Here is a 24,952-nt window from a genome sequence, read left to right on the forward strand (position 1 = left end):
TCCTAAGGATTAGCTAGACGTTTCCTTTTGTTTTAATCCATCACCAGGGACTTCCAGGAATTCCACAACGGCCAAATTGACACAACTCCAATGAACACCAACCAACCAATATCAATATATTGTGAATTACCAGAAGGTTGAAGAAGTATTTCAGAGTCTCTGAAATTATCATGTGCCGACCATTCTGATTGACCTTCTTTTATAAACAATAATAAATCAGCTTAAGTGGGCTAACGAGTCCAGGAAACCCTTAAAAACTAATAAGGAAACTGTTTTCCCAAGGCATTCTATAGATTTGCCTAGGGAAGACTATGCACTACTAGGCTATGCATTTTCACTCAAGCCTAGGCCTACTTGTTTTATCCACTAGATGGCGCAAGAGTGCTTAGTTATCCATGGTTTGCATGAAAAATGGCCACAAACAGATCATAATTCAATTATTATTATTATTATTATTATTAATAATAATAATAATAATAATAATAATAAATCAAAGGACTTGCTGACTCCTGCTGACCCCTGCATTCTCCAGCCATCTCAGATTATTATTTATTCACCTTAACAATCACAACACAGCAAGTTTTTTCAAAACTCTAAATATCAAGTTTCATTTTTTTTTTTTCACACAATGCCTACTAACCAAAGTATAAGTGTCTCTGCTTTAACCCTCTCCCTTACAAAATAATTGCTTTTGGATTACAAAACACAAAATACACAAATAGCCTGTTAGGCCTACAGCATAAGAACTGCAAATAAGTCCTCCAAAACTATAAACTTTTTTTTTTTTTTTACGAAAAACAGTCAAATGTACAGTTTTTGACCTTTGAGCTAGAAAGAAAAATGTCACAGGCTAAACAAGACAAAAATCCTTGCATTCTGTTACAGGTCTGTGGTGGCTGAGCCAGAGAGGTTAGCGGATCTTTGGTTGAGCCAATAAACGGCAGTAGCAGCAGCTAGTTTGAGCGCTAGCGCCGAGCAGATCGCATTGCGGCATACTGTTATGATTCAAAAGAAGTACAATTTGGATAAAGATAATAGCTTACGGAACACTATCTACTTCTAAACTCATGTGGTTATACAACAGGCGACCTTGCTATTGAATTTAGTGTAAGAATACTTTTATAATTTGCTTTAATTACTCAGAATAAATATTTAAGAAAGTTATGCTAGCTGACAGCTAATTAGCATTAACGTTGTGCTAAACTAGAATTGTGAACAGGAATGTAGAATTCATTATGGAAATCCCTAAACTCACTAATGAAGTAGGCCTAGGCTCGATTTTCTGAATAATTATGCTGACGTTGTTGTCCCTGTATTGTTTTCTTTTCCAGGAAGCTAAAAGCTAAACACCATGAGGAACTATTTTAATGTCACATCAAAAGGTAACATGATATACTGTTAATATCATACGCCTTCTAGCAGCTAATGTTCAGCAAGCAATCTGATTTGATTTATTTGTCATTGTATGCAGGAAAGGGGGAGACTGTAGCAACATCAAAAGACTATAGTTATCTCCTAAGAAGGTTTGGTGTTGCTTCAGGTAAACATCCACATTATATTTTCACTTCACAATGTCTGGCCAGAAATTAATAGTTGAATAGGAGTAAAACATAATGCATGAATAAGAGAGTTAGCCTTAGCCTAGCTGCTACTCCTTTTTGTCAATGAAAGAATTTTACTGGAGAGAAAACTTCCTTCACTTGTGTTGGATTGAAATATTAAGATACAAACTGAAACACTAAACAATCCATGGTCTTTCCTTGTATTTATTGTTGATATTATACACCATGCAGATAAGAAGAGAGAGTCTCAAAACCCATTTGTTGTTCCCACGGATATTGACATTTTCAAAAGAAGAATAGAAGACAACCTTGAGAAACAGCAAGTAGGCCTACTGAATTTTCTCCTCTTCAATTCGTTTTCTTTACTTTTAAGGCTACAGGTAATCAACGCCACAAGGCTTGTAGAAGCTCAAAAAACAAGATAATGCATTTCCTTGTATTTGTGTAGAGTTAAAATTAGAACCTCTTACGCTGGACACTGAAGATCAATGCATTGATTGATTGATTACAACGGGACATGAGTGATGGAGAGAGATGGGGTAGGATCATAAAATTACCAGGGGTTGGGTTTAAATTTGGGTCTATGGTCTGTAGCCACTTCAGACTGCAGCTCCTTCAGATCAAAGCATTTTGGCCAGTCAGTGTCAAATCAGACAAAAACCAGCAAATATAATTGCTATATCATCTCAAATTTTGTTCTTTTGTCTGCTTAATGTGTTTTGTAAATCCAATGGTTTACTAATGGTAAGTTATACACTAGTAGTTATTACACTCTCAGAAATGTCTTGTCTAGTCAGTTGTGCCTCAGGGCCCCAAGAAGACATAGGATTTGAAGAAGAAAAAAAAACCTCTACAGGCCCTTGTTTTGATACCTATACCTTCATGATATAGATGAGGATTGATCAAAATAAAGCATGGTGCACCAACAACTAAATCTGATGTCTTTTTAGGAGACAATATTTCAAAGCAGACTGCCTGTTCATGAGAAGACCACCCTCCTTTCACGCCGCAGAAGCCGCTCTGCCCCATTGAGGGAGCTCAAGGAGGAGCCAGAATATGAAACACAAAAATCCAAAAGAGATAAGACCATATGGACAACAGTTGTTTCAAATGGCAAGAATGTCCGATATTTGACTTTTGAAACTATGAAAGTGTAAAAGTTGTGTTTTTATAGATCATGTCCTGAAATATTACCCGTTACCCTTCTGTGTGTTAATTTAAATTCGAATAGGCCGGCGTAAAGACAAGGAAAGCATACAAGTTTATAAAGATAAACATAAGGAAATGTTCATGGTGCAGGTAAGACTGAGGAGAACAAGTATCATACTTTCTCTTTGAACAAATCTGTGAACACCCCCTGAAATATATTTCCTTTACAGTATGCATTGGCAGTTAAAAAAGAGACCATTCGAAAGATGAAGAGAGATTCAGAGCATGCGTTGCACAAAATCAAACAGGCAGAGCTGGATCTAGAGGAGGATGCAGTGGCCTTTGAGGAATTCCTCAAACTAAACGATCAAAGTTCTGTGGAGGCTGTCAAATTGTCAGTAATCCAGTTGTTATTCCACCATTTGAGATCACTTCCTTCTCTCTCTCTCTCTCAGTCTCTCTCTTTCTCTCTTTCTTTTCTAAATGATCATTTGTGCTCCTTAGGACAGAGAAGGAAACTATGGCTAAATTGGAGAAAACCACAGAGATTAAAAAAGTGATGTCAGAAATTATGACAGTCAAAAGGTATGTTTGCACACATTGTACATTGTAAACTTTATGACTAGAATGCCTGTGTTGCAGCACAATACTGGTAGATCCAACTTGCGACTAAAAGACTTTCTTCAAGAAACATAGCTATGTTTAGTCACTCAAAATAAACAGCTATATGGAATAATATTAAAATATATAATTGATTTAATATTTCACTGCTGTTGGCTGCTGAATTGATTCCTGGGCCTATTGTAGAATTGTGATTGAAGTGGTTGAGTGTTTGTGGCTTTTTAAGTAACATTCATATCTTGGGGTTTTTAAGGGCCAGGCATTATGTTCTGTTTAGTGTAATGCGACCTAAGAGAACAGACCTTTCATTAAAGAAGTTTCTTCACTCAGATTAAATCCATGCCCGCAGCTTTACATTCATCTGTTTAATATGGTTTGTAAATGTTTCAATTTAATTCTATTTATTTAATTTTAATTACAAATCCAAGGGTGTAGATATCTCACATTTCTTACAAAGTGTTATATAAACAAATGTTGAATGACCTCGCCTAAGAACTGTTATCATGTTTATCTGTCAGTGACATTTCGAAGCACCAGGAGGTACTCAATGAGTACCGAACATACAGGAAGTTCCTCACAGCTTTGGCACCCCCTGAGTGGAGAGAGGAGCAGAAGCGTAAAAGAGAGGAAAGGAGACAAGTGAAGTTATTTGGACTTTGGAGAGATAAGGCCGCTCACCAGCATCTGCAATCTGCGAAAGGTGGTCCTAGTAACGTTAATAATCACCCGGGGTGTTTCCCAAAAGCATAGTTGCTAACCTGTTAGCAACTTAGTTTGTTGCCAATGTTTGTTGGAAATTGAATTGCAACCAACAAAGTTGCTAACTTAAGTGACCAACTAATTTGACTTAAATACGTGGTTGACCAGAGGTCTCATTTGTGCTTGTTTATACAGTTGATAAGCAACCAAGCATGGCCCTTACAAGACAAAATTCAAAGATGTTGAAGACTGTGCCGACTAGACCTTCCTTGAACACGTGAGCATTTGCTATTTCATGACTGGTTAATATAAATGGTATATCTGAGTATTTCTACATACAGTATATGTGAAAATATGTTTTGTCTGACTGCAGAAGAAGACAATCTAGTGTTCAGGGGAAGAAACACTCACTTCCTGAAATAGCTGAGGAACCAATAGATGTATCTGATGTATTTGAGAGCGATGAGGTGTTGTCTTTTTTTCCTACAAGGACATATTTTTTTAATGGACAAGCTTTAGCGAAAAGACTTTAGAGTAAAAGACAGGAGGTGTGGAGATGTGATGTGATGTACAGAATACAGCACTAACTTGTTTAGTATCTTTATACTATTGTAAAGAAGTCCTGTGTATATACAGTCATTGTTCAGTTTAATGCAGTTTCAGTTGCCATTAGTAATGTGAGGAAGGCCCCGTTATGAAAAAACTGTATTTGTCAAGACCTGTGCCATTTACTGTCATCTGCCCATTCCTGTCTTGATTACTATTTCAAGGAGCCTGAGATCTACTTCTCAGACCCGCAAGAGATGCTGAATGTCTTGGCTGACTTGGAGGAACAAAATCTCTCCTATATCCAGAATTTTCAGGAAACAGAGGAGGCAACGGAAGAATTTCGCTGTCAAGTTTTAAAGACACAGAAAAAAATGTGAGTGTTCTAAGTTGACAAATTATTAAAAGAGCGATTTCATTTTGTGAGTTTTAACAACTTTGGAACAGACTATTCTCCTCACTATACTGTGTCTTTCATCATCAAGGAAAAGTCAGACGGAAATGCTCGAGAAAGAGATTGAAATTCTTCACGCTGCCATTGAGAGAGAAAAGGAGAAGACTCGAGAGTTACAATTCAAGTCAAAAATCTTCTCTTTTGGGGAGTTCAGAGCTGATAAACAGGTCTTCTGGCCAGATAAGAAAAAAAAAACTAAATACAGTGAGGAGCACATGTATTTGATACAATGCTAAAACAGGAATATAAAATCATCATTTGACAATTGATCTTAATGCCTTAATTCAAAAAATGAGTAAAAATCAAACCGCCAAGGACACCAATTTTCTTTGTGATTGAAGAATGTATCGTAAATAGATAAATGTTTTCCTTAAATGCTAGGGGAAGGAAGTATTTGACCCCCTATGTAACCCTATGGGAATTTAACACATAGGGGCAGGCAGATTTTTATTTTTAAAGGCCAGCTATTTCATGGATCTAGGATATTATGCATCCCGATAAATTTCCCTTGGCCTTTGGAATTAAAATAGCCCCACATCATCACATTCCCTTGACCATAGCTAGAGATTGGCATGGTGCTTTTTCCAGTAGGCCTATTAGCCTGTTTGATTTGCATTGAGCTCAATGAGCATCAAACAGGCTAATAGGCCTACTGGAAAAAGCACCATGGCAATCTCTAGTTATGGTGAAAGGTGTATAATGATGTGGGGCTATTTTAATTCAAACGGCCAAGGGAACTTTATCAGGATGCACAATATCCTGAATCCATGAAATAGCTGGCCTTAAAAAATAAAAATGTGCCTGCCCCTATGTTAACCCTATGTGTTAAATTCCCATATGGTTACATTGGGGGTCAAATACTTCCTTCCCCCTAGCATTTAGGAAGAACATTTATTTATTTACGAAACATTCTTCGATCACAAAGAAAATTGGGGTACTTAGCGGTTTTATTTTTACTCAGTTTTTGAATTAAGAAATTAAGATCAATTGTCAAATGATGATTTTATATTCCTCTTTTTAGGCAACTTTAGCATGGTATCAAATACATTTTCTCCTCACTGTATATAGATACGACATGCCATTACAACTGGACCATGAGAAGATGAGTTCTGTCATGCTGTAAAAAAATCTGCACTATTTGTTTTATACCCCCTCACAGGATGCCATGCTTGATCAGCTTCATAAGAAAGTGAAGGAGGTCTACAGAACCTGTGTTGGTAATGTGGACTGCAAGATCAGCACAGTGCAAATGCTTGCCAGAATAGAACATAAAATGCTCGAGATCCTGGAATGCCTTGAGCTCCAGCCACAGGACAAGTTGAAAATGATGAAGGCTGCTCGAGAAAAGGACACCAGAATGAGGTGACCAATCTAAGCAGTGCTGTGTTTGTCTGTTTGTTTGTTTGTTTGTGTTTTACTTTTAATCTTAGCTTATGATTTGTGAACACATATTTCAAGGTGAGACAATATTTTTTTTTTTATCAAATGATTACTGTTGTGTCTATTTTTCTATTGTTTGTTTTCACCATTAACCAAGACTGAGAGAGGAGAAGTTACAGCTAAAACAACAGCACCAGGAGGAGAGGATCAAAATAGCCCTGGAGAGAGCCACACGAGCTTCCAAAAAATGGGTCTGTTTTTCACTTCAAAATGTGCCAGTACTCAATACTGTCAGCAGATTGAACAGCATAAGTCGTTCATAGTATCAGTATGCCAGATTCTTGGGTTTGCGCCTAATGAACTCAAATGACTGTGCAGGTGAGTTATTCGTGTTCTGTTGTGATCTCTTTAGGCTGGTAGGAAACTGATGACACGCTCAGAGCCCCCTGCGATCAAGAAAAATGATCAGTGTCATTTGATGTCAACAAAAGAACAGGAAGATTTCATGTATTTCTTTTCTTAATTTCCAGTGTGCAAAGACCATGCAATCATAGTAACTTTGTGATGTATTATAACTTACGCAAGTCAGTTTTTTAAAACTGTGTCATATATTATTGTACTATGATATGTTCAATCGCTCAATAGCTCCATTGTGTACAAGAATAGATCTACTCAGGATCTGTTACTGTTAAGTATTAAAGGCTTTTAGAGTGTGGACTTCTGCTGTTTACTTTTTCAACTTCACCAGTGTGAGCAAGATAAGAGTACATCTTGTTCAGGTAACCAACCTTTCTTTGCCATGTGACTGATTTATCTTCACATACTTAGAAGGGAGGAGGCTCCATAACTACTAGTGAGGATCAACTGTGATTAAACATTATGTGTTTGGGTGTAACACCCTAGACTGGTAAACAAAACTCATTCTCAAAGTGACTAGTCTGATCACTCATGATTATGATACCTTTCCAACACTTGCATCACAACAGGCACTTACTTTGAAATCATTGGTCCTGCCTAGTCAATCACATTACTCAGGGATTCATAATGTTTCTTCCTACTTCGCCTAAACTAAACAATCTGACACTAAACAGCATTGGCAGTCAGGAAACAATGTATGTGGGTCTTCCTTTGCTGTAAATAAATGTACCCATTCTTCTGACTGCAATTTTTGATGTTTGCAGGTGTTGCTACTAACGTTTACCAAAGTCACTTTCGATTTCGAAACCATAGCGTCATCCCCTCCTCACTGATTGGACAGGTAATCTGCGGACCGATGGAAACATTAGTGAACTACGGTAAAAGCCTGAACCAACCAACCTGTAATGCAAACCAGAACCCCTCTTGAATTGGGATGTTTTAGTGGCATAGTATTGGGCGTCTCTAATGTTTCCTGGTGTGGACAGTTTATACTGTAATTACTAAGAATATTCAATTAGGTCAATGAAACTACGCGAAAAATCTGTTGCTGTGGCTTGTAAGATGAAGTTGACAAGAACATGCAGCAAAAAATCAGCAATTCAAACCAGTTTGTTTTAAAATGACCCATTTCAGTATCTCCCTACAGGGCCACTGTGCCTGTTTGGGTAATCCTATAATTATTTAACATGCTATGGCTTATACAAGGTATTATATTATAATTATGCATTTTTACTTTAAAATAATGCAATGCAGTTTAGTGTTAATTCATTTCCCTCTATGCTTACAAAGGTCAGCCTCAATATACAAAATACATTTAACATTGCATTAAAGATCATTGTATTATTGCATTAGGCTTCAGTATGTTATTAACCTTTACAGGTTCAACCACCAAAACCAGCAGCTTCTCCAACCAGTTAGCACATTGGTGCAGTTTGATAACACTCAACTGAGGTTAAATTAAGCTGCAGTTTAAGTCAGGCAAATGTTAAAGTCTGCCATAAATTAAACAATAACACAAAAAGGGTGACTTATCTCTTTTTATTACATGTATTTTTAAATGACTCTAAAGAGTCAACATCCACTGTAATGTATCCAAACACAGGATTTCTTACCGATGTAACGCCATTCAAAATGTAAACGCTACATTGTGCTTCCTTTGTGTCGTGGTCTAAAAATGACTAGCCTTTCTTTGGAACAGGTCATCAATATCCTGCTCGAAGCCTAAGGTGTAAAGAAGTTTATTTGTTACCTGAACCGACCCAGAAGGGAGGAAGTATCCTGGTAGAGCTCTCAAAAGGCAAAAGAATGAAAACGGACAACGTTATCGCTAAAGTTCTTCTCATTGTCTCAAATTGGATGATGCAAACAGGCTGGCTCTAGGACATTTGATCCTATTTCCCTCTGTCCAGACTGAATAGGGAAAAAGAAGCTGAAGCGAACAAAATAACTCAAGAGGTTGTTATACATATTTTTGCTGCCAGCCAAAAGCGAGAGAGGAGTAGTAGTGGGTGATTCTTCCGTGCGTGATACTTTTCTTCTTTGTCTGGGGGGGTGGGTGCGTGCGTTCGGCCGTGTTCAGTAATCATCGCCACGGCTGACCACTTCCTTGCAGGTCGGCCTGAGCAGGATTGTGTGCTCAAACTGGGCTGTGTAGCAGCCCTTGGTGTCGCACAGTGGTGGGTAAGGGTCCACAATGCCCAGGTCACACAGGTTCTTGAGCGCCATCAGGTACTTGCTCTCGCCCAGGCGGTCCAGCCAGCGGCGGCAGAAGGCTAACGTGCCAAAGTTCTCGTTGACCACGTTCAGCAGATGCTTGGCTCTTGGCAGTCTAGGGAAGACAGGGACAAGCACAGGGTGTGAAGGCACACTCAAGACTGTTTAGTCTTAACAGCTCAGCAGCTTTGTTTATGGCAACATTTAACATAGAAGTTAGATTTAAACAGTTACTGTTTTAAATTAAACAGTTAAGTTTCATTATGGACCAGAAATAACTGAACACAGTTTCTCTACCAACGGATTATAGTTTCATGTTTGGAGTTAAAGGATGAATAGGGTTACACCAGCTCTGGTGGAAGTACCATTAATCCTAAAATTGTGGCCGGGCTATGTTATTGACTTGCGCTGCACAAAGCACAGGCCTTTAATTGAGGCAGGCTTTTATTTCTTGGGCTTCTGTTGTAGATTTTTTTATTCTTAGAAATAAAGTAAAAGACTACAGTGGGCCAACACTGTTGAACACTTCCCGTAACCAGCATACCGGTAGGCTATCAAAAGCCGAAGCTTTTCAGTTTGGTTTGGGATTTAATTTACTTTTGGACCATTTGATTTATTGCTGAATGTTGAGACTGATAGGCACTGAAATCTGGGGTGTAATTAATGTTCACTATTAAGCTTCATTTAGTTGAAAGTGTCGGGATTTCCACCCGCTTTTTATTCCAAGTCAAGGCAACCACTGTCTTTCATTCATTGAATGTGCGCTGTGCTGTAATGGAAACCTTATCATGTAGTCAAGTAGCCCAAATTAAGTTATTTTGTTAATTATTCATGATTTACTTTTTATTAAATTCGTAGGCTGGAATAACTCGCGGTAACAATTGTGTTTAAATGTAATACTGCTTCTGCGAGCTCTGAGAGGAGAGGCAAGCAACTGGTAGCTTGACTTTTTATTGGCAACAGCCAACCAACAATATAAAACATTAAGAGTTATTTTGTTTCATTGAGTTAAACGAAACAATATCTTCTATTATACCACTGCTTGGTCAAATTTCCTATTGTGATGCGCTGTTTGGAACGTGCATTATTTTTCTATATACCGCACGGCTATGAAGTAGTTCCCTACTTTTGGGCTTATTACACTTGAATATTAATTCGCCAATGTCAATATAACGGTAAAAACAACAACGTTGTATCTAAGACAGCGGCAATATAAACGAAAGTGATAGTAGCAGTGGTATAAGCGGGATAATCAACTCCGCGCCGTGCGTTTATCGGAAAATAATGCACTTATCGAAGTGTAAAGTCCCCTCCGCCTGCGGCGTCGGGTCCTTATTACCACTTCGAACGTGCATTATTTTCCTATAAACGCACGGCGCGTCGTTGATTATCCCTTACATAAATTATTACCCCGGCTTGTACTTGGGGGCCAGCTCCCCGGCTATAAATAGAATCCAGGCCATAATTTGAGGATTTACGTTAATCAAAAAGATGCTGCACCTACCTTATTGGCACATGACCAACTTCAAAGTTTTTCATGTAGTGTGAACACTCCATGTCATCATGGACCATGCCCTTTCCAGTACTACCAAAAGTTTCAATGGCATAGACTTCTCCTTCCTGTTGGGGAGGAAATAATAATAATAAAAAAGGTCAAGAAACATTTTCTACACTAGTGTTTTACAAACATTTCTTCATGTGCATACCAAACCCAACCAATTTATGAATAATCTTGGTGTTGTCAAATTTCAACAAGACTGACAAAACAGAAATGATTTATAGAAAAAAAAGTTGAAAGTTTATCAGATATATTCATTTAAATCAGCAAAACGCATCACTGATCCTCTGTGGTCATGAATTCGGTGGTCATGAAGATGATTAAAAAACATCAGACCAGTCCTCTGCATACCAGTCAGAGCACAGTCAACTTGCCCTTGCCTTAGACTCAAAAGACTAAGACTACTATGAGCTGTTCACACTAAGCCTGTGAAGAGTGCAACTCTCTTGTATAGACAGGCCTCTGGCAGGAGCTGATAGCGGATGGCTGCCCCGATAATCTGTCCCGCCCCACCCATCTGCAACTTAAACAAACCCCATCTATCTAGAGGCTCTCACACGGAACACTCAGTGAAGTGTGCTTAAAAAGGAAGGGTGATTTCAAACTAAATCAAGTCAAAATGCATAGTGTATCCCTTCAAGGACAAACTGGGTTTGTATTTGACCTACACCATGACAACATGAAGAGAGAGTCGGTACAATTACCTCACAGCCACTCACAACCCCTAAAGTCTGTATCTTTAACCACCCGTTGTTAAAAAGTATTGGCAACTGGACACATTTGTAAGTTGCAAGTGGGTTTCAATGCTATATGAGGAGCACGTCAAAGACAAGAGTCATTACAAAACTCAAGAGTTTCTCCGGACGCCATGTTGCCGCTCCCTTTAGCTAACACATCCAACGCTACACTCCCTTCCCCCTGGCTCATCCCCTCACTCTGTATACACAAGCCTCATTTCTCAACCTCAGCAGAACTCACACTCGCAACACACTGATACCACAGGGCACAGCAATCCAAGGGAGACACACTGTAAAACAGGTCACTTGTTCTGTCGGTGAACTGTCTGTGAAGGCCATGTTCACAGTGCGCTAACCCACTTGCTGGGGCTAGTACACTGATTGTGCTGGCCATAGTAAACATCAACAATGTCCCATATTATGGCACAGTAGAATGAAGTCACCCAGCTGGTTAGACAGACAGTTACTTATGCCTTCAGCATTATACCAACATGTCAGTGTCATGTTGTGGGAGGTTAAATTTAGACCTTTGCCCTGTCTATGCAGCACCTGTCTTTACTTTACTGTATTTCACATTGCACTGCCTTTTGCATCTCTGATTAGACGCAAACTGCATTTCGTGGTCTTTATACTTGTACTCTGCACAATGACATTAAAGTTGAATCTAATCTAATTCTATTTAACTGAAAACCACTGTATACACAGCCACACAGAAGTTGTATGTACATGTAGTTGAGTACAAATGGGCAACATACAAAATCACTCAAGGACAGGACTTACCTCCATCCTGGTTGCCTCTCCACCCTTGACAATTGGCACTGTTTTGCCAGCATGTATTCTGTATTGTCCAATGGAGTGGCCGTTAAGATTCCTGATTGGCTTTACTGTGAAATAGGTACAAAGGGAGTGAAGAGCTGAGTAGGTGTGTTTTAATTTCAACTTCCAGAAATTAGAAAGAAATTAGGGGGAAGACTAAATACCTTGGTATGTTTTCCCATCCAGCTCCACTTCATAAGACTCCATAGTCTCCTGTATGGCTTCACCAATGTCACAAAGGCGGACATCAATACCTGCACACTGCAACAGAGATCACACAGCAGATGTATCTTCCCACGAAATAATTGTTACAAAAGCACTACAGCTACAACCATTTCTCTGAATAAATATGATTCAAGCAGTAATGCACACAGATAGAGCTTCAATAAAACCACCACAACTCAAAAGATGATCCGATTTATTCTCTTTAGAAAACATAACGACAGCTACCAAAATGATGTTTTAGGGGAAAGCATGAAAACTACCTTGATTCCAGTGTTTGTGGCATCTTTCACAGCCTCAAGTAACTTGTCATACTTTGGATTAAAGGTGACGGTGAAGGCACAATCAATGATCCGACCTGTAGAAGAGACAACTCAAAATGAGACTTGTAGTCTTGACAATCACGCTCATTGACTTCAACTGACAGCCAGGGTTTGATGCCACGTTCCACACTCACCGTTGATGTGCGTGCCAAAGTCAATTTTGCAGACATCGTCGTACTGAAGCACGGTGGGGTCGCCTGCATTGGGAGTGTAGTGTGCAGCACAGTGGTTGAGGGAGCAGCCTGTGGGGAACGCCAGTCCAGCATTGAGACCATTCTCTTTGATCAGCTTCCTGGAGCAGTCCTCCAGTTTCTCACTGCCAAGACAAGAAGGCCAGAATGAGAAAGTGAGACAAAGCAGACGCAGACACAGAGAGAGAGAGAGAGAGAGAGAGAGAGAGAGAGAGAGAGAGAGAGAGTGCAAAATGAATCACTGTCTTTCAGTTAGATCTACAACTCAAACACTTGCATAACTAATAACTAAATATGAAGTATACTGACCAGATCTCGATCATGGTCAACCCTGGTTTGATGAATCCCTGCACGTAACTTCGGACCTGCCGGTGTGCCTCTGCTGCCTGCCGGAAGTCACTCCACATCTCTTCGTTGGCCTGGTCCAGGACCCGCTTCTCCTCACTCGTCATCCGCCAAGCTGCTGTGCGGCTAAACAGTTTGCAAATAAATGGATAGATAAATTAGGCCATCTGAATAAATGCATCTCTATGATTTTATTAGATTTTTCAATATACTAAAAAAAAATGCTCGTTTACACACATATACATATGTGCAAATGACACATTTCTGAACGTGACTTAACAAAAAACAGCATACTTTATCAAAAATCAATGTCAAAACATCTTTAACTTTTAAAGAGATTGACACTTTTTTTTTCATTCCACAGCTTAGTTGAATTCCCTGTGCGTCCTGCGTCCTATAGAGGGTGCATTATGTGTTATTTGGATACCTATGAACTCGATCCAATTTGTTGGCCGTATCACACTGGAATATTAATTTGGCAAACTCGTGAAGTTTAAATGAACTGTCACGTTGCATCCAAGCTGTAGACGTTCAGAACATAACGTCGTGGCACATGACGGTGGCGGATTTTAGCTAGTTCGATAGGCCAATTAAAATAGTGATGTTTCAGCCTTACCCTCCCCCCTCCCCCCCCCAAAAAAATGATTCATGTGAATGATCCAATTCCCCAAGAAAACGGCGACAAGTTTGCAGGTCTGCTAGAGCATTCAACTGGGCAGTTCATAACTCTGTTTTTTTCCAAAAGAGATAATGTATGGAATGTAACCATTTCAAGCACAACTCCAAACACTGTCTTGACAAAGTATTTTTTCAAATTGCATTACACTCACCCGTCTTGTGTAGATGGGTATTCACATTCCTGTCCCTTTGGGAAAATGCCGGTCGTATAGAGATCACAGATCGGAACTGATGGAGGATCTGTCTGCACCTTTGCTGTTAGTGAAACCGGACAAATGCAACTCAGTATCATGTATTGCTTAAGAAACAGGATGAGGACAAGTGCCTGACACAAGTGAAATCTTGTAAATATAGAATGTGCATTATTAAATGGACAACCCCCCCACACACACGCACACACTACCTCAATACATTTGTATTAGACACTTTTTGGTTGATACACACTACAAGCACAGAGCTAACTCAGGTTTTACCATAAGCCCTATGACTGCTCTTCACCTGTGTGCATAGCTGGAAAACATTATCCCAATACTTGAAAACAGCACATCACTAACATACAGGGGCATGTAAGCCTTTGTGAGCCATAATAGTACTTACGTCCCTTCTTTTTCTTCTTCTTCTTCTTCTTCTTCCCTGCTGATTCACCCTCTTCTCCATCTATAACAATTGTCACAATCAATGTAATTAAATTTGTTCATTGTAGCATGAACCGACAAAAATTGACAGTATTAGCCTTGCATGGCTTACTCAGCGAGCCCTATATAGCTTTTACTTATCTATAAAACTATCAGTGGCGCTAATGGCAACTATTTAACATGACAAACATGGGGGATAGTGGAGCTGAATAACAGTGGTGAGCACACACCTTCTTCAGCATCCTCTTCCTTCTCCTCCAGGACTTGCTGCTCCAATTGTTTTGTCACCTTGCCCACACCACTCGAGTCTCCATCGCCCTCTGCCTCGTTGTTCCCTGCTTCAAAGTCAAATACACACATGCACGTGCGCACAGACACAGACACAGACAGACACAAAAGTTAATCGAGGCCATACACAGCAGAGGTTTCCAAAAAAGCCTATAACCAATGCAAGACCCCACTATTCCCTGATAGGTCTGAAGAAAACACCATAAACACACTTTGTGCTTTTTGGTTTCTCCTTACTGCACTATCAGGCTACTAGTCATCAATTGGTTAATGGGTAAACCCAAACTAAGGCTATATCTTTCCAGCTGTTCAACTACACTCAGAAGCGGCCTGCCTGTTTAAATCCCATTTGAGCTGATGGAAAATAGAACATGCCCTTATTATGCCCCAGGGGAATAAAAAGACCAAGGCTACCAAAATACAAGTTACAGAGTGAAGAAACCAGAAAGATTATGCATTAAGGCTATGAGGATAATCATACCACACAACACTATGAATGTTTGGTGTAATATGGACACAAAGTAGTGGATGCATTATATTCCAATATGTCCCAATAATAGCTCGAATACAAGTACTTAGAGAATATTATTGAGAAACTTAAACAGTTTTAGAACCATCTGCGAAGAAGCAGACAAACGAATACCTGCACAAAACAAAAAAGTACAGGCCTGTGTTGCCCTTTCAAAAGCCAAAGCACATGAGGACGGTACTCGACAGAAAGATGAAGCGCTCCTAATGCTAGTATGCCTAGTGCCTATGTAAGCAGTTTCTGCATAGAGTTATACAAGTTGCATCTGAAAACATGGAGTTGGATCAATCACGTAACACCGCAGGCTGAGGCACATTTATATTGCGAGCACATTCCATCACATGGTTGGCTCGCAATGTTTTAAATGAACAAAAATGCTTCTTATTACGCCTTCACGGATAACGACATTGCATAGTCATAACTGCAACAGTCTTTGAAAGTTGCTTCAATTTTGTTTAGTTTAAACTACACACCACAAAAGCAAACTATCACAACGTTATCCAATCTTCAGACATTAGCTGACACTTCACGTTACTCTGGCCTGGCTTAGCAAAGTAGCAAGTTAGCATATCGTTACCCAAAGCAGTTTACGACCAGTCATACTGCGAGGCAGTTTGAGATAATAATTCCAACCTGAGGCAGCTGACTTGTTCTTCTTCTTCTTCTTTTTCTTCTTCTTAGTAGTTTCCTCAGCGGGATCTGTCGCCTCTATCACATTGTTCACTGTTTCCCCGTTAGCTACTGCCTCATGCTCGAGTTTTCCCTGCACCTGAACTTCTCCGTCCGCCATGATTACTGATGCGGCCGAGCAAAAGACAGACGCATAGGCTGCTGGGAGAACTCGCTGTACCAAGGGGGTGTAGCCCTCTAAAAATTGGGCGTGGAGAGAGTACTCTTGCGCAGATAATGCGCACAATGAAGCAGAAGCCTGTGCGTGAGCGCATATTGTAATGAGCCTATTTCTATACGATACGACGCTTATGCCCTTTCCAAATATGCTCATTTGACATATCCTAGGCTGATAAATTGCACTCCTTCATCTAAATGTTGAACGATTTAATATTTGTTTCTACAAACTTTTTTTTAACTGCATTCTTTTCTACCGTGACTGCACGATGAGCAATAAACAATGCAGGGGTCTTGTGCAGATAGTATTCTCACAGGATGCACCACCACACCTCATATCATTATCCTCTAGGACAAAAAGAATATCCATCAGTGTGACGAAAACGACATGCCTTGTATAATATTATCGTGAGTCTTCATTATTCGAATTTCCAAATACTTTTGATTTGCATTATAGACACTTCTAGACAAATCATCAACTTGACATGATTTCTGGAAAGCATTCTTGACAGAGGTCCTGAGTAAGAGATCTCTGAATTCTGTGAAATATGTGATGATATCATGATGTTTTACAACAGGTTAGTGTCACATATTAAAACAACATTACTTGGATTTTTTGCAATAGGCCTATATTATAATAATGATGAAATCATGTATTATTTATATTACAATAACATTCATGTTTTATCCCATTTGATTTTACAACGTAGGCTACTGTTGCGTTAATATTAGAACCGAGGGCACAGGATAATGCTGCAGCTATGGTGGATGGGAATTAACCCAGGAATATACTGACCAAAGAGACACAGCCAAGGTCATATACCACTTAAAACGTGTTATGATAAACCAATGCAAATCATCTCTGTCCCTGATCTGAGATCTGCAGAGAACCAGAGAGTGTCTGAATGGGTTTTTACAGAGGAAAGTCCAATGTGGGAGCCATAAAGCAACTAAAACAGATGAAGAGGGCGAGCAATGACTGATAGGATGTTGCTCCCTAAAAACATATTGACTGTGCAGATCAGTGAGGCTGCATGGGCAGTGATTTTACCACTGACTATTAAAGTTGTGTACAGTGCAGCTTTGGCCCGAGACCTGATTTCCATATCAGATTGTAGCAAATTAATTAACTGATCACAGGCAGGACCTCCCCCAGGGTCGTGGAGCTTGTGGATGTGGATGTCCAGGGTCCAGCACCGACCCGTCCTTGTGGTGCTCACCAGAGGCACATGCAATGCCTGACTAGAGAGCTGCCATCACCACTAAGGACCTCAGCAAGATATTCTGCTATTTTGGTGTAGACTACCTGAGGTGCTGCACAGTGACTTCACTAAGGTCTCCAAGTGGCTGGCCATACCCAGAGTAACTTGAGTAACATTTTAATTGCACTTTGGCAACCCAGCTCTTACATTAGCAAGTCAATGGGCATGTGAGAAAAAAATAAATTGTCAGACACTGTGAATTGAGTGTATTGAGTACAGCTGGTGGGACAACATCGAGAGACAGTTCACACCAGGACAAGCCTACACTGTAAAAAATTTACTGTAAAATTTACAGTAACTTACTGGCAACAATTGGCCAGTAAGTTACTGTGAATACCTTTTACAGTAAAGGTACTGTATTTCCATTTACAGTATTTATATATTCACTGTAAAATGAAAAACAATTAAATACTGTGATTTCAGTCGTATTTACAGTAACTTACTGGCCAATTGTTGCCAGTAAGTTACTGTGAAAACCTTTTACAGTAAAGGTGCTGTATTTCCATTTACAGTAACTTACTGGCCAATTGTTGCCAGTAAGTTACTGTGAATACCTTTTACAGTTAAGGCACTGTATTTCCATTTACAGTAACTTACTGGCCAATTGTTGCCAGTAAGTTACTGTGAAAACCTTTTACAGTAAAGGTACTGTATTTCCATTTACGGTAACTTACTGGCCAATTGTTGCCAGTAAGTTACTGTGAATACTTTTCACAGTAAAGGTCCCGCATTTTCATTTACAGTATTTTATGTATTTGCTGTCAAGTGAAAAACAATTGATTTTAAATTAAGATTTTTTTTTTTTTTTAGTTGTATTTACAGTATTGGTTGTTTTCCTGTAGAAGCTAGGTCAGTTAAATACTGTGAATTCAATTGAACTTACATTAGCAATCATTAATAGAATAACTCATATTCCAAAATATTTCAGTTAACTGCAGACAATAAAACAATTTTAACTTTTGTTATTTATTTAAGACATTTCAAATGTATGACTTAAGTGGATGTTGACAGACAACCGTAGACATGGTTTGAATTCAACCACAACCTTATCTGATTTGACACAGATAAGGGGGTTAAAAGCGCAGTGTGTGTAAGTGCAGTATGGCAACTGGCAAGTCTATGTAATGTAGTATAAGGAGTTGTGTGTGTACAGGATGCGGAGTAAAGAAACTCATCCCCAGTCTGTTTTGTGGGTGTTCCCTCAGTCTGCCACGTGGGAACAGAGACGTCTGCTTGACCTCAGTGGTTTAAACAGTCCGTGGTCAGAGCGTGAAATGTCTTTTGAAATACTTTTGGGCCGTTGTTGTACTCTTCTGGTATAGGTATCCTGCAGGGTAGGGAGAGGTGCTCTGATGGTACCTTTCGCAGTAAATGTCAAGTGTCTGAAAAAGAGAAAGAAAGCATACATTACAATTGACCCCGTTCATGAATATACAGTAATTAATGCAAACTACTCCGGTTGTGTGACAAATAAAAGCAAACCCACACTAGTCAGGTGCAATAGATAGAAGTAATGCAGATGTGTACAATACACCACCATAGCAAAGTTTGGGAGTTCACTTTGATATGTCCAGTGTTTTTTAAGGGGACATTTCGAAGTGACCCTACACTTCTGAACAGAAGTATGTCTATGTGATATCATACCTAATCTCATAATTGCCTGCGGCAACTCTGCCTTCATGCGTACACCACTTTTCTGATGCCTAACATACTGTAGGCCGTCTCCCATCTGACTTGCAATAGCAGCCTCTGGCTCCAGGCTGGGACTTCTGGATGGCTCCTAAAAAGAATAAACAGCAATTGCCATATGATTTGTTAATAAACAGCAATTGCCATACAAAACAAATCATAGCTTTAAAAAATAAGCAAGGCAATCAGATGTAGAAATAGAAATGATAATTACCTTGCCATGAGGCACCCTTGCCACCCTTGTCACCATCTATGTTACTTCTTGATATCAGTTTATTTATGAACATAAATAAAACACAAACACTTACACCATGTTGAGGGCAGCAGCCATGGCTAACAGACATCATCAGGGTAGTGCCATCAGGTAGTGCCATCAGGGTAGACCGACTTCGCCCTGGACAGTTGTTGACAGTTGAGCCCACAAAGTCATAACAGACACATGAAAGGAGGGGATAAACAAATACAGTACATGCACACATATTAAATGCTATATGCGTGTGTCTCTATTTGGTGAGTGAACTCACTTGCAGGCTTGGAACTTCTTCCTTATGGAAGTGACACACATTTGGAACATTCCAAAATGCACACAGCCTAAGGGCGCTTACATACTCAACGCATTGCTACGCATTCGCGGTCGCAAGGCTACACATCGCTACGCTTCGGCCGCCATTATGCGTCGATGCGTAGCAAAATGTGTCATCCCAGTTTTTGATATGCGACGCACCAAAGCATGCAATACCATGCGTTGTCGGTGGGGGGCGATACTCCAATAATTGTTCAGTATTTCAACTATATGTCATATTTACAGAAGAAGCTTTGAATACAGTTGCGGGCAAAGAGTAAAAACTATGTGAAAGTACGAAAATGTCCACATTTGTACCCAGCTACCGATAAATACTGGCAGTTAAGATGGTTGAGTGAGTTCGTGAAGCACAGGATTACCGAGTGAACATTTTCGGTAGGCAATAAATAATCAACGTTGTGTGTACGTGTGTGTATGAAGTTAATATGCTGTGTGACCTCCTCGAGAGGCTGAAATGGGAGAGAGAGATTATTGTCCAATGTTTTTAACAATACCAGTGGTCTTAAATTGTTCAGGGTGTTGATGATTATCGCCTATATATGATGTGAATGTGGATAATACAGTGCTACCCCCTGTTGCGTGAGCGGTGTATTGCGTTTTGCTATTGCCCGCGTTGCTTGCGTTCGCTGTGTACACTATGAAAGGGAGCCCGTCACTCGCGTAGCTAACGTTACTTGCTTGCGTTGCTCGCGTTGAGTATGTAAGCGCCCTTAGTGTCTCTGACACAGCGTTCTCAGGGCAGCAGTCCTCACACCACCTACTAACAGAGGGAACAGAAAGAGGCTTACATTAATTAATACATTGCAAAACACACAGAACATGAAAAGACCATCACTGAAGCACTACTACACTCACATGCATCTTAAATAAACACATGCCTCAATGTAAGTCACCAAACATTGGGCAAATAAAGGCTATAAAATGAATACCATTTAGCCAAACACTACCCTTCACAAACTAAAGATCCCTTTACTTATCGGCATGATATTTCTGGTAATTGAAATTCCCCAAATGCTCCCCTTTCACATCCACTATATGACGGATCTATGAGCATGACTATGCAAAACTACAGTTCCTAAATTAGGGGTGAGATAACTTACGCATCAGCCTACTTCATTCATTTGTTTTACTGGTCCTCTTTCCAGTTATAGCAACACTACATATTATGCATCAACACTACATGTATTAAGTTTAATGTTAACTACCCATGCCCCATGGAGTTCGCAAAGTAATGTTACTAACTAGCTGCTAACGTTAACAACTTTCACCTGTGTCTGTCTGCTAGCTAACTTCAGCCTTCAGCCTGCATGGTAACAGCCACTTTAAGCTAAGCTACTTGCGTCTGATATTTCATTCAAACTAAAACTCTACATTCATAACGACATATCAGACTGAATTATTGCTAGATAGGATATTGACTATCATTCGAAAAATCCCACCTGATGGTTAAGTTAGTTACTGGAAAAGTTAACATTAACAGCTAACATCGCTAACGCTAGCGACGTTAGCTCGCTAGTTCTAGCTATCGATATGTTGTATGCTGATTCTAACATGACAATAATGGCTTTGGTTAACATTTCATTGTGAAAACAATACATTTCTAATAAATTCCCGTTTTCACAAAAGTACTGTAATTCTTACCTTGAATATGATGTTTGTACAGAGTTGAAGATTGCAGTCAGATTCATGGTTGAAAAGTGACGGTTGAAGCGAAGTCACTCTGGCTGGAGTTGAAAAGTCAGGGGTGGGGGATGGGAATTACTGCGTGTGCGCATGCGCTTATCAAGAGGCGATAAGCAGCCGTTATAAACAATCGTGGAAAATTATTAGGCTGAAATGTGTTATGCTTGCTCAATAGTGTGATCAAAGCCTTAATTCTTGACATCAAATTGACTTTCTCAACCGTCTCTGGTATGTCATTATGAGTTAAAAGAAAGATAAGATTAAAAAAGGGAAAACACAGTAGGCTAGTTTACTTAACTATTTACAGTAGCCTAGGCTACTAGTGGCTATAGTGATTTGTTTACAGTAGTGTTTTGACTACTGTAATTTCTACGGTAACACTTACTACTGTAATTGTAGTTTACAGTAAAGGTACCACATTTCCATTTACAGTATTTTATGTATTCACTGTGAAATGAAAACCAATTAAATACTGTGATTTCAGTAGTTTTACAGTAACTTACTGCCCAATTGTTGCCAGCAAGTTACTGTGAATACTTTTTACAGTAAAGGTACCGCATTTCCATTTACAGTATTTTATGCATTCACTGTAAAATGAAAACCAATTAAATACTGTGATTTCAGTAGTATTTACAGTAACTTACTGGCCAATTGTTGAAAAGAAAAAATACAGTAGTTTACTTTACTATTTACAGTACTATAGTGGCTATACTGTGTTTGTTTTACAGTAGTGCTTTGACTACTGTAATGTCTACAGTAACACTTGGACTACTGTAATTGTAGGGGCGTTACTGTAAATTTTACAACATTCTACTGTAAAAAGCATATACAGTAGTGCTACTGTGAAATTTCCTGTAAATAACTGTGAATTTCACAGCCATTTTTTACAGTGTACCTACTGGCTTAAGGGGTGATATGGGTGACACCCCATTCCTTCACCAGTAGCTCTCAGTCTTTGCGGAAACAGCTCCATGATTACATCACATTGAGTAGACACTTTTTGTAAAAAGTGACTTATTACATCTATATTACAAGGGACCACGGAGCAACCTGGGGTTAACTCCCTCAAGGGCACAACGGTAGAGGCCTATAGCCAACAACTTTCAGGCTATACCGCACGCTAGCCCAGCTCCATAACCAGTACCACCGACCCACCACTCTGCCACTCTTTAACCACTACACTACCACCGCCCCATGATCTGTGACCCACCACTCTGCCGCTCTTTAACCACTACACTACCACCGCCCCATGATCTGTATCATGCTTACTGTGTATGTGTGTATCACAAAGAGCAGCCAAAGACTCATATATTGCTCACTCTACATTAAAATCACCTGTTCACCCAAACAACATCACCTTATGGTGTCACCTTTAGCCTATCATATTGTATTGCAGTTCTTGGCTCTATTGTCCAATCATTCAACAGGCTTTGCATCACTTTTTAAACAGTGAAACATGCATGATCCAGATAGCATGGTTTTATTTCAGTTAGCCTAATAGTTGGTTTGATTTGCAATAGTGACATGATCTTATGTCTAGGTATGGTGAAGGTTAGGCCTATGTGATGGTGATGTGAAGCTATTTTAATTCATTTTAAAGGCCCAGGGAACTTTGTCAGGATGATATCCAGGATCCTTGAAATAACTGCTTTACAAATAAAAATCTTATGGTCCCTGTATTTTTCTCATTTATTTCAATTTTAGGATCAATTTACGAAATATGTTTTTTTTACTCCTCTTTTTAGTCAACTTTAGCATGGGTTCATAAACCTTTGAGCACATCTGTATATTGAGTGTAAATAGATTTTAGATAATCTAATTATTTACCCTTTTGAAACAAAGCATGATTGTAAAATTGTAAAATTACCCACTTCACTTTATCATTATTATTATTATTATTATTATTATTATTATTATTATTACTATTTATTTTATCCCAGATTGCTTGCGAGACGTTATTTTTGATGATGTTTTCAGGGACATTTTCTCTACAAGACAGAAAATTGCTGGAAGACTTCATAACTTGGGCAACAGGGGACGCAAACAGCACACAAAGTATCCAAGCAACAAGTGGTAGATATAGGCTAGAAGAGGCACACTCGACGCCAGTGGAAGACACCACGAGTTATGACCCACATTAATTAAACGATTAATTACAATAGACCTTCCTAGAAAAAACGTTGAGTATATCAGCCTACGTCTATGTTTATTATAACTGTCTGAACGAACGCCATCTGCAATGATAGGAAACATGGGACCTGTTTTCTTCTTTGACCAGGTGAGCTCGTCTAATAGCCTATGTAAAACTTCATTTGGTGAAGGTAACCACTTTTTGATTCCGAGTAATTCATAGCCATTTCAACATTTTTAGCCAACAGTTGTCAAACAACGTGTAAACAAACAGGACAGACAAACGAAGTCATTTTTAAAGAGGTAAGTTATATAGGCTAGCCTTATTGATTCGAAATTAAGGAGAAGCCTAATCAGAAGAACCATGTGAAAATGAACATCATTCGGTTACTTTACATTGAGGTTACTTATTTATTTTCTATTACCCTTAACAGATTATCAACAAAGTTAGAAGACATCAAGCAGGAAGATTTCATGAATATCCAGGACAAAAACGCGCAGGACCATATCGTGGAACTTAAGGACAGTTCGCACCTTCAGAGAGAGGGCTATGTGGACCAAAATATCAATCTTGAGATGACAGAGAGGCAAAATGAAATGTCCTTGATAGAGGAATGCAAACACATCGCTCCGCAGATGCTCGCGGATTTGGGTGAACTTCTCTGCCGTTACGCACAATCGGGAGAAGACGTCTTCCCACGCGGATTGGTGAATATACTAAACTACACATGGAAAGAACTGACAGCAGATGTTCATCATAAAACAAGTAGCCCTTCACAATCAGACACGATGAAACAAAGAAAAGAGAAAAGGCCCGGTGGTTCGTTTAAAAAGAAAAGAAGTAAAACACAAGCAAAACTGGGAAATGAGCCACTGGAAAATGTCGAAGATGCTCCAAATAACATAAAACAGACACTGGCTATGAATGGCCATACAGGTAATATGTTAGATCTGATCAACTTATTTCAACCTATCTTAGGTTACAGAAAAGAAGTCAATTACTTAAACGTTCACAGCATAGGCATACCAGAGAGAGTTAGGTTAATGAAAGTTTCGTTTAGCACAAATCAAAGTCAAACACTTATGACATCATTGGACTTGCCAATTTGGTTCCTGGTCGTTGTCCTTAAGTGATGAGATGGTTGCAGCACATAATAAAGTGGGACTACTATGACTTATTTATCCCCATGTGTTCAGAATACTGACACTCCTAGAGTGATGTGCAAGGTCTCTCTGTTCAACAGTTGGCAAACTGGACTGTGTTAAAGAATGGCTGTACATGGACCTCACTGTAGGCTATACATGTGAAAAAAAGTTGGCTTCAGGCTGGGCGAAATAGGAACTAAATAGACAAGTTGTATTGGTTATGCTGCTATAAGTAACAGATGGAGAAAT

At 39.3% G+C, this 24,952-nt stretch overlaps 2 protein-coding genes and 1 long non-coding RNA gene across 5 annotated transcripts; 1 reads left to right on the forward strand and 2 right to left on the reverse strand.

Moving 5' to 3' along the window:
- Positions 1-974: 974 nt before the first annotated feature.
- LOC134094313 (cilia- and flagella-associated protein 100-like) lies at positions 975-7,057 on the forward strand. The gene is made up of 16 exons (XM_062547799.1): positions 975-1,107; positions 1,332-1,382; positions 1,472-1,540; positions 1,794-1,885; positions 2,513-2,675; positions 2,794-2,861; positions 2,942-3,105; positions 3,216-3,296; positions 3,851-4,032; positions 4,227-4,308; positions 4,405-4,498; positions 4,802-4,953; positions 5,063-5,198; positions 6,191-6,393; positions 6,569-6,662; positions 6,824-7,057. The coding sequence occupies exons 2-16, from the start codon at positions 1,352-1,354 to the stop codon at positions 6,932-6,934; spliced, it is 1,722 nt and encodes a 573-aa protein (XP_062403783.1). The 5' UTR covers positions 975-1,107; positions 1,332-1,351; the 3' UTR covers positions 6,935-7,057.
- Positions 7,058-8,352: 1,295 nt separating this feature from the next.
- On the reverse strand, positions 8,353-16,184 carry LOC134093785 (methionine aminopeptidase 2-like). Of its 2 annotated transcripts, none has more exons than XM_062547036.1 (11): positions 15,998-16,184; positions 14,778-14,882; positions 14,510-14,569; positions 14,065-14,167; positions 13,199-13,360; positions 12,833-13,014; positions 12,639-12,733; positions 12,318-12,414; positions 12,118-12,221; positions 10,547-10,662; positions 8,353-9,157 (listed from the first exon to the last, which is right to left on the reverse strand). In XM_062547036.1, exons 1-11 carry the CDS (start codon positions 16,152-16,154, stop codon positions 8,905-8,907), a joined length of 1,434 nt encoding a protein of 477 aa, XP_062403020.1. In that variant the 5' UTR covers positions 16,155-16,184; the 3' UTR covers positions 8,353-8,904. The 2 variants fall into 2 exon arrangements, with proteins under 2 accessions (XP_062403020.1, XP_062403019.1); XM_062547035.1 differs by having other exon boundaries at positions 14,778-14,885.
- Positions 16,185-18,488: 2,304 nt separating this feature from the next.
- On the reverse strand, positions 18,489-19,757 carry LOC134094538 (uncharacterized). 2 transcript variants are annotated; one of them, XR_009940450.1, is made up of 4 exons: positions 19,686-19,757; positions 19,470-19,555; positions 19,117-19,252; positions 18,489-18,854 (listed from the first exon to the last, which is right to left on the reverse strand). It is a non-coding gene; the product is annotated as an uncharacterized LOC134094538 (long non-coding RNA). The 2 variants fall into 2 exon arrangements; XR_009940449.1 differs by lacking the exon at positions 19,686-19,757 and having other exon boundaries at positions 18,491-18,854; positions 19,470-19,610.
- Positions 19,758-24,952: the final 5,195 nt, after the last annotated feature.

Source organism: Sardina pilchardus, chromosome 10 (assembly GCF_963854185.1).
Source record: "Sardina pilchardus chromosome 10, fSarPil1.1, whole genome shotgun sequence".
NCBI classification, from domain to species: Eukaryota; Metazoa; Chordata; class Actinopteri; order Clupeiformes; family Clupeidae; genus Sardina; species Sardina pilchardus.